Here is a 9864-nt window from a genome sequence, read left to right as displayed (position 1 = left end):
TGCTCACGGGGAGGCGCAGAGCTCTTTGTGGGCCTAACTGAGGGAGGCTGCAAGAGGGGCAGAACTACCCAGAGCAGCTGCAGGACAGTCAGGAGGGATGGGTCTGTGACAAAAGACCCCGCTGCACGTATCTCCTGTAGGGCCTGTGGGACGCCAGATACAACCAGGCCAACTGCAAAGTGTTTAGGGCGACACAGAATAAAAGCATTTTGGGGGGAGCCTCAGGCCCTTCTCTCACCTCACAAGGGGCATGGTCTTCCTTCCACCCTCCTGTATGTGAAGAGAATGAAGGGTTACCACATGGTGATTAACACAAAAGCAAAGGGACAGCAGAGCTGGTATATGGCATGGCCTGGGCCTTAATCTGGGGCACTTCAGTCCACATCTCAGCATTACTAATTAATAGCTTTGGGTCTTAAGCAGTTACTTGACTTCCTCAGTTTCCCCACCGTAACGTGAGGGTAATAGCTGGTATCTCCTCCAGTGGTGGGGAAAATGTAAATCTGCGAAGTTCTTAGGAGAGTCTAGCACAAAGTTAGCATTATATATGCGTTAGAGAAAATATAATAGCCAGATGTGCGGGCCTACCCAAATTTCTTGGACTCCATAGGGGGTGCTGATACAACCTATAAAAGAAGAGAGCTCGAATTGGGCAGAATTTCCAGCCATGCTGCGGGACGTTGAAATTTAAGGGGCTGGTTGTTTGTCCCAAGTTCCTGGATCACTTCTCTTTCTGGTCCACCCGCACATCCGTGACCATTGCATTATAGGGAAAGCGCGGGTGCTGAGTGCAGGGCGGCTGTGCTGTCCTACAAGGCGAAGGGACGGGCATGGGTGGGAGAGGGGTTGGGGCCGCGGCCGGGAACCACCTCACCGTCGTGGGGAGCGGAGCGGGGCTCCAGGACAATGTCCCTGCCGCTGCATTACTGGGTCCTGAGCTGTGTGCTCCGGCCTTGGCGCTAGAAGGAGGCAAAGCAGGCGGTACCTTAGCACGACCTACCTGGGCAGAGGTCACGACGACGGGCAACAAACACGCCCGCCCCAACCCGTAGTCCTCCAAACAACAAGAAAACAAAGAAACAAAACCGTCCTTCAACAGTGAACAGGACAGGGCAGCCGGGCGGGCTCTCGGTCTCCGGCAGAGGCCGCTGCAGCCGCCGCGGGACGCCGAGTCACCGGACCGCGTGGCCTTCTAGTCGCGCCTCCGCGCCGCCCGCCACCTGCAGGTGAGTCTTGGATCAGGCGCGGCCCAGGTGCGGCCCAGGCGCGGCCCAGGTGCGGTCCAGGTGCGGCCCAGGTGCGGCCGGGTCCCCGCGTCGCGTGAGCTCCGCCAGGCCTCGGCGCGGCCCCGTGCGCCGTCCTCAGTGCGCATGCGCGACGCGGCGCCCCGGACCCCCCCCCCACGCCCGCTCCCGGCCGGTGCCTGCGTCAGTGGGGCGCCGCGACTAGAGGGACGCGGGAGTGTCCCGGAGGTGTCGGGGCCCAGGGGTACGCCAGAGTTCTGAGGGGGACAGCGGAGGCCACAGGCCGCGAGACACGGCTGGGCGCGCACTCGGGGAGCCGCGGGGGTGGGGCGGCGCGGACGAGCTCGGGCTGGGTGCGGGGGGTCGAGCTCGGGTCCGGGCGCAGGGGCCAGGCGGGGGCCAGGCGGGGGTCGGGGGCCGGGGACGGGAACGGGGGCTGTGCGGTGTGGGCGGAGGGGACTCGGGGTTGGGGCGTGCGCCTGGAGCTTGCGAGGCTTCGGAGCAGAGGCCTGGGGACGCGGGCCGGGGGAGACCTGCAGGAGACGGGGGCCGCGAGCCAGGCGTCCCCCTGCGAGGGCGTCAGCTCGTCCCGAGGCTGGAGCGTGGGGTTAGCCAGGTGGAGGTCACCGGGAACGCTGAGGAGCCCGGCCTGCGCTTGGCCTTGCACTTGCGGAGGCGAGCTACCCAGAAGGCTGAACACCTGTGAACGTTCTTGCAGCCCCTTTGCAATATTCTTTACCATGTATTTTTCCAGTCCTTAACATTTTAAAATTTTCTGTTGAAAAATACTTGTATATATTTACAGCGTATTAAGTGATGTTTTGGTATATGCATGCATTGTAGAAAGAGTAAATAAAGCTGATCGACGTATCTATCACCTCACCTATTGGATTTTTGCGGTGAGAACGTTTGTTCTTAGCAGTTTTGAAGTAAGCAGTGTTATCGACTAAGGTTACCAGGCCTAAAACTTACTGCTCCAGTCTAATTAAAACTTCGTGCCCTTTCACCAATATCGTCCTTTTCTCCATTCCCTCCCTCCCCTCCAGCTTCCTGTAACCAGGTAACCACCGTTCTATTCTCTTGGGCATTTTTATACTTTACAAGTATTAAGTATTAAAGTATTTTTATACTTTACATGTATTTATCTTTCATGCCTGGCTTATTTCATGTAACATGGCTCTCCACAGTCAGCCCTGTTGTCAAAAATGGCAGAATACTCCTCCCCCTACCCTTTAGGGGCTGGGGATCAAATCCAAGGCTCCCCTAAGATGTATCCCGAGCCCCAGAATGTCCCATTTTATAGGCCATGTAGTATCCCATTCTGCGCATGTTCCGCATTGTGTTTATCCGCTTCTCTTGGTGGACATTCAGGTTGCTTCCCTACCATGGCTCTCGTAAATAATGCTAAAATTAGCATGTGAATACAGAGACCTCTGCCAACACACTGATTTCAGATCCTTTCGCTAAGTACATAGAAGAATTGTTAGATTGTATGTAATAATAGTTTTAGTTGAGGAACCTCCATACTGTTTTCCAAAATGGCTACAGTAATTTATACTGCCAAATTGTACATTCTACAAGGTTCCTTTTAGCCACATTCTTTTTTTTTTTTTTTGGCAGAACCAGGGACTGAACTCAGGCCTTTGCACTTGCTAGGCAAGCACTTATTCTACTGAGCTATCTCTCCAGCCCCTATCCACATTCTTGATAGCATGCATCTTTCATATTTTTGATACTAACCCATTTAAAGGGGTGTGGTAATATTTTACTGTAATTTGGTTTCCATTTCCCCATAGGTTAGAGCTATTAAGCATTTTTATCTCTATCTGTTGAGCATTCATGTTGGTTTCTTTTGAAAAATACCTGTTTGGATCCTTGGCCTATTTTAAAAATTGTTTTCCTTCTGTTGAGTTCCTTGTGTAGTTTAGGTATTAGCCCCTTATCAGATGTTACATGTATTTTCTCCTAGTCTGAGTGTTATTTCTTTCACTGGGCAGAAACTTGCATTGATTTATTTTTGCTTTTGTTGCCTGTTTTGAGAATAATTTGGGGGCTTGCAAACATACTGCAAAAAAGTACAGAGTTCCTGTACACTATTTACTCAGTTTCCCCTAGTGTTGCAGGACATCAAGTAAAAGTAACAGACATAGGACAAAAACGAGATGGCTCAGTAGCCATGGCTGAACTCAGACACAAACAGAACACTGTGTAAACCACTCAAAAGGATCAACCACCACCCCTCCTGGCTGATCTGAGGGATGCCATTTGCTGACTGTCAGCCTCATGCTAGGCCTTCAGCCTTTTAGTTAAGGCTCATTAAGGTGGCCAACCATAGTGGCTGTTTCTTAGCAGCAGCCAGTCTGGGACAAAGCTGTAGTTCTGTGAACTCCTCCCTGCATGAGCCAACACCACCCCAAGCCCACCAGCATGCTTGGCAGTTCTTCCTGAGATGCCCTGCAGTTCTCTCCTGGCATCCTGCTCAGCCACAGATGTGTTACCAGTGCCAGGCTGGGGGGATGGACAGTTCATACAGCACAGTACCCTGTGCTGAAACCCTCACCTCCGCTGTTGTCTCCGTCCATCCTGTGTCCCACTCCACATGAATTCTTTTATTGGTTTTTTATGATTCTTTTTATAGACACAAATTCAAGAAGGTACTAAAGTATACTGTTATATTCCTTTTCCTGTCTCTGACAAAAGACTATCTACATATTTCTCCCAACATTAAGAGCTCTGTCATAAGGAAGAGCTTCCATTCTGTTTTTTAAAACAGGATAAAGTTAAGGATGTAGCTTAGTGGAACAAACTTCTTGAGTTCAATTTCTAGTATTAAAATATAAATAAAAATTGTGGAAAACACATGTAATGGAAGGTTGACCATTCTAACCCTTTATAAAGAGTTCAGTGGTACATCCACATTTTGTACAACCAATCTTCAGAAGTCTTCATTTTATGCAATGGAACCCCTGTGCCTATTATTTTGGGGCCTGAGGTTGCATTTTGCTCCTTCTCTTTGTCATTTTGTATAGCACTGTCCTCTGACCTTCGGTGTAGAGCTTTGGTGCACTTATAACTTTAGCACCTACTGAAATTCAGGTACTACAGATCTATGAAGTTTGAATTCATCCAGTTGTGCCTGGCTTGGATCTGGCTGCTGTGCTCACCTTCTTCCTGCTGCAGCCCTTGGAAGTGAACCCGCTGTTGCCCTCTGGCAAAATGTTCTGCTCCTGGATTAGCTGGGTGGTTCTGGCCCCTAGCCTCTCTTCAGGGACTTCAGCTGCAGAGTTTCACCCCAAGCCTGTATGCTAGACCTGGGCTGTGTCTGGAGGGGTCCAGCATGTGCCTATTATTTTGAAGTGTGATTTACACACAGTAAAATTAACCCTTTTTTGTGTAGAGTTCTGTGAGTTTTGATAGACATCATCATGTAACTGCCTCATGGTATGGGACAATTTCCTCACCTCCCATCCTGTCACCTTTTGTGTTTATTCACCACTCCCCGCTCCAGGGGTGACAAACATTTCTAGTCCCTCGGGTTCCTTAGCCCAGAATGGCATACAAGTGGAATCATACATTCTTTTCATAGCAGCTGTATTACATACTGTGAATGTGTCCTTGCCCAAAAGCTCAGAGAGACTGTTAAGATTTCCATCTGTTTAAAAGCAATAATTTTCATATGAATTCTCTTCCCCCCTCCCAAACTGGGGATTGAACTCAGGTCCTTGCACTTGCCAGGGAAGCTCTTATTCTACTGAGCCATCTCCCTGGCCCCTTTCCCAAGCTTCTAAGGCAGTGATTCTCACACTCCCGTGGTTGTCAGGTTGACTGGGAAGTGGACTGTGGGTTCTGTCTGCAGACGTCTGACTTCAGGGTCTGGGATGGAATTTGGGGCTCTGAGGTCCTGACAGCTCAGGTAGCGCTGCTGCTGTGGTTTCTGCTCCCCCCTTGGAGAAGCCCTGCTCAGCACCCTCCACCCCACGCACACACATCCAAGGAGCGCATGAAACCTGAGTTGAAAACAGCCAGGGCAGAGGACGAGTATTATGAAGATCTGTCTCTAAGACTCTGCTGTCACTTAGATTAAGAGTATTCTCATCTGCATGGTCTCTGACTAGGATGATTCTATTTTAAGACCTTTCAGCTTCACCCTGGTGCTGTTCTTCATGTTTAGTAAATCACATGAGCTGGCCAGTACTTTTTTTTTTATCAATTAGGCCATGTGTTAGATGATTTTTCCACCTGTAGGTTAATTGAGTAGTCCAAGTATATTGAGGGTAGGCTAAGCAAAGCTAAGCTATGATGTTCTGCAGCTTATGTGTACTAAATGCATTTTTAATTAAAAATTTTGGCTCATCATGGGCTTATCAGGATTCAACCCCATTGTATGTAAAAGAACATCTGAGTATACATCTATAAAAGTGCTAACACACGTATGTGCGCACACATATACACATGCATATATACTTGAATATTTTTCTGATCATTTCTCTTTTGGATTTTTTCTAAAGCCTACCTGGAGAATTAGTACCCCAAAGAAAACCTGATGAAACCTCTTCAGATTGTCACAAGCCAATTAATCGCTCAGCTGTGTCGGGGCCAGAAGCCTCCAGCCTCCCCACAAAGCAAGATTTGCCTCATGATGGCGCGTCCAAATTCCAGTAAGTCATTCTCAGGGCACCACCCCCTTGCTAGTCCCTGTGATGTTCCTGAGTGCAGCTGCAGTCCCAGGGGCCTCTGTGTCAGAGGAGGTGTTGGGCAGCGCTTGGGACAGAGCTGCTCAGTCCTCGTGCTTTTTGGGCAAATCCTTCGCAGGCAGCGTCAGTGCTGGTCTCTCAGTACTCACATTCCCTCTACTTATTAGGTCACTGTATAGCTTCCCCCAGAATGTTTGCGTTTGAGCTTCCACATATGATTGAGGGGCTCTGGTTGTTTTGAGGTGCTGGGGATTGGACCAGGGAGTCAAGCGCTATACCACTGAGCCATGACCAAACCATGGGTATTTTAAACCCATCCCTCTGCAGGAGAGAAAGCTGGTGATTTTCCTTTAAGACAGTAAGAGGTTCAGTTGTTTAATGGACCAAACTGTTTGTACCTGACAAAACCCTGTTAATTAATAGTTGCAGGGAACAGAGGCACTAACCAGTTTTTACAATCAAATCCTTAGAAGCCTGTTAGACCCTGAAAGGTCAAGCCAAGCTCTTTTTGCCTTATTTTCAACTGTTGGATACTTTTTCCTGATGCGGTGAGTCTGCTCAGGCATAATGACTCTTTCTGGTCTGCCCAATCTTGGGGATGGCAAAGAAGCAAAGGTGCCCATGTCCACTCCATTATCAGCTATGCCAGAGCCTGTGGTGGACGCAGAAGCACATGGCTGACTGTGGCCCACTGTGGGCCTTCTCACAACAGACTGGGCCTCATACCATGCTGCCAGTTTGCCTTCAGCACCTGGAAAATAGTAGTAGTAGGGGTTGCTCTTGTAGTACTGAGGTTGGACCCAGGCCTTAGGTGTGCTAAACAAGCACCACTGTTGAACTTTATTCCCAACCCTGAAAATTATTTCACACCTCATAGCATCCCTGTATCTTGTATTCTAGAACCAAACCTGATTGACCTTACTTGTTTGTAAAAATTGCTTTTAGAATGGTACCTTAATAGAGATCAGTCAGACCTGGGGATTGATGAGGATGTGTCAGTTGTCCCCTGGGATAGAAAAGCCCACTGGGTTGGGGTCGGCCAGATGGCTCAGCAGACTAAAGCATCTGTTGAAGCAGAGCACAGCAGCCTGGGTTTGATTCTCGGCTGCCGTGCCAGCTCTGTCCCCAGGGCAAGCTGAGACTCCCATTGAGACTGGGCATGGTGGTGCGCCTGTAATCCCAGTGCTTGGGAGGCTGAAAACAAGAGAATCACTACAAGACCAATCTATGTAGTGAGACCCTGTAGACTCTGTACAAATAAATAAATATCTTAAAAAAAAAAAAAAAAAGCCCACTGGGGCTGGTGATAGTTTTAGGAGTAAGTGATGACATCTTTAAGGGTGTTTGTACAGGTTGGACCCAGACTTCATACAGATAGTTTCTGGAAAAGTATATTTTCTTTTTCTTTCTCATTCATCCTTTCTCATTATTAATCTACAGTACTTGTGCCTTGTTCTCCCAGAAGATTAACCCAGATAAGAAACTCTGATCCACCCTGGGTGGGTTTCTTTTTCAAATTCCTCCTGGCTGGGCAGCGTTAGTCTCCAGAAAGGCCTTTTTTTTCTCATCTGTCTAGCTCTGAAACAGCCTTGAGGTTAGCTGGGTCTTTGGCACGACTGGCTAGGTGCTGGGTTGGTTCGATGAAGACAGCCAGCCTGAACATCCCCATTTCCCTCTGCCTGATGGTGCTGGGAGTAAGGGCCAGTGAGCTCTAGGAGTGTGGCTGGAGAGGACCTGGAGCACTCTGCTCTGTTCTGAGAGTCCACTCTTACCCTTTGTTCATGCTTGCCAAGGGTCCACTGTAGGGCAAGGGAAAGGGGATGGAAGACTAGGCTTTACTAGGGTCTCTATCCCAGATCGTGCCCAGTGTCTGGCTCTGGTTTAAGAGGACCTGGAGGTTCTTATCTCTGCCTAGAGGGCATCATCCACATGTTAGAAACCAGTGTGACTCCCTTACCAGCTAGGGATGCAAAAGAGGCCATGTTTCAGGTAACCGAGTTCAGTGTCTCTGAGCCCCATTCCGCTGTCTTTCCTCCTTATCCCCATTCTGCCTGTCATGGTTCTCCCAGGGACACTCATTGCTCTTGATTGGCCCTGCCTCTCAGGAGCCTGCTCTGGCTCGAATGAGTTCAGCCCCGCCTCAGCTGAAACCTTTCCACATCTGGGCCAGTACTGGGCCAGCACTTGCTTCACCTGGGAGGATGAAAGAGGAAGTCTTCTCTTGGAAGCTCTGTACCCTTCCACCTATACTGCAAGGTCCAGTGCATGCCTGCACACAGGGCCCACAAGAAGGCAAGGCTGAGAGGGAAGAGCTGTTCCAGCCAAAGGCTGCACATGCCTAGGCCTGTTTCCAAGAAACAACGGTAGCCCCATCTCCTGTTGCTCCAAGCCTGGTTCCTGATGCTGTCCTAGGATGAAAGCATTGGCTTCAGGGGCAAAGGCCACGTGTGGTCCCTGTGAAGTGCTTGGCATTAAACTGTGGCACAGAGGGCCCTCGCTAACCAGAGCTGCTGCTCCTTTTGCCTTGAGGGCTGCCTGGAGTGGAGGTTTGCCCAGTGACCATGAGTACCATTGGCGTGTCATTCTCGGGCCTCAGTCTGGTGATTCTTTGAGAAGATGCTTGACTCTGGTTGGAGAGTGCAAAAAAGGTTTTGCTCACGTTGGGGGCAAGATGCTTGTTTCTTGGGTGGGTAAGAGGAGCTTTAGTTCTGGGCTAGAAGATGGGGCTAGCAAGATTCCCATAGGGAAGGTGGGTTTGGAGAGGAATTCGAGGCTTTGGGATCTAGTGAGTCTGAGCTTGGCCCTCACACAAATACACAAACTTGCTTTGTATGAAGGAAGATGCATTTTTAGCCATCAGCCTTTTATAATCTGCATCACGCTCAGCTCTAAGGCAGGCACCATTGTGCATCTGAGAAAGAGGAGGTTAAGGAATTTCTCCAGATCACACAGTGACCAAACAACTCCTCTGGAGGCAGAGCTGAGATTCCAGGGCTTTAAGGCACTGAGGTGACATGGTGTCTTCATGGTACAGGAATGACTTATCTGCATATCTGAATGCGTAATTTCACACACAGTGAAGTATCAAACATAGACAGCTGTTCAGGGCATGAACATCTGAGTGGCACGCTGGACTGACACAGCTTTCGTTCTCCATCTAGATATGGCAGATTTTCGGAAGTGCTTTGCCAGCGCCAAGCACATAGTCATCATCTCTGGGGCTGGCATCAGTGCTGAAAGTGGGATTCCCACGTTCCGAGGAGCTGGCGGTTACTGGAGAAAGTGGAAAGCCCAGGTCAGTAGCATTTACAGGGCAGTGCCCTGGCCATACCGGGCTGACTGAGAGCCTATACAGATGCGCAGAGGGGAAACTAGGAAAGCAACAGTGACCCTTCTGTTCTGTTGATTTGGGCATCAACACAAAGCCCCTATGATTAAGGTCAGAAATGTAAGCAAAGCAATTACTTTCCTTTCCTGCTAGCTGTGAATAGGTTACATCTGTTCATGGAAAAAAATAAGTTTCTCCTGGTAATTGCCTTGGAGAGGAAGCAGAGCCAGAAGCAGTGGCACACACTGGTAATTCTAGCTGCTCGATTTTGAGTTTGAGACCAGCCTGGACAATTTAGAGAGTCCTTGTCTCAAAAATATTTTTTTTAGACGGCTGGGGATGTAGCTCATTGATAAGCCACTTTCCTGGCATGTCGCCTAGCATACTCAAGGCCTTGGGTTCAGTCCCTAGGATTGCAAAAGAAAAAAAAAAAGTAGAATCAGGAAATCCTAGCACAATTCATTATTTTTCTTTTTCTTTTTCTTTTTTCTTTTTTTTTTTTGGTTTTGGTTCCTCGAATGCCTTCAGGGCACTTTTGGCCAGCGGGAGAGTTGTGAGGTTCGAACTCCAGCAACCTGAGGCTGACAGCTTTGTGGAA

At 49.1% G+C, this 9864-nt stretch overlaps 1 protein-coding gene across 4 annotated transcripts in view; it reads left to right on the top strand.

Annotated features, from left to right (window-relative positions):
* The first annotated feature begins 888 nt into the window (after positions 1–888).
* The window catches only part of Sirt5 (sirtuin 5), a 26586-nt gene continuing 17610 nt past the window's right edge, over positions 889–9864 (top strand). The window contains exons 1-3 of one of the 4 annotated variants that reach the window (XM_023712158.1): positions 889–1226; positions 5753–5902; positions 9100–9233. In XM_023712158.1, the coding sequence (XP_023567926.1) occupies positions 5788–5902; positions 9100–9233 (249 nt within the window). In that variant the 5' untranslated portion in view covers positions 889–1226; positions 5753–5787. Of the gene's footprint in view, positions 1227–1371; positions 1489–1786; positions 1861–5752; positions 5903–9099; positions 9234–9864 lie in introns of those variants that run through there. The other 3 variants (XM_023712160.1, XM_023712157.1, XM_023712159.1) reach the window with 3 other exon arrangements.

The sequence above is a fragment of the Octodon degus genome, unplaced genomic scaffold, assembly GCF_000260255.1.
Source record: "Octodon degus isolate 3935 unplaced genomic scaffold, OctDeg1.0 scaffold00023, whole genome shotgun sequence".
NCBI classification, from domain to species: domain Eukaryota; kingdom Metazoa; phylum Chordata; class Mammalia; order Rodentia; family Octodontidae; genus Octodon; species Octodon degus.
Note: the sequence above shows the minus strand (reverse complement) of the source record. Positions and strands in the feature narration are given on the sequence as shown.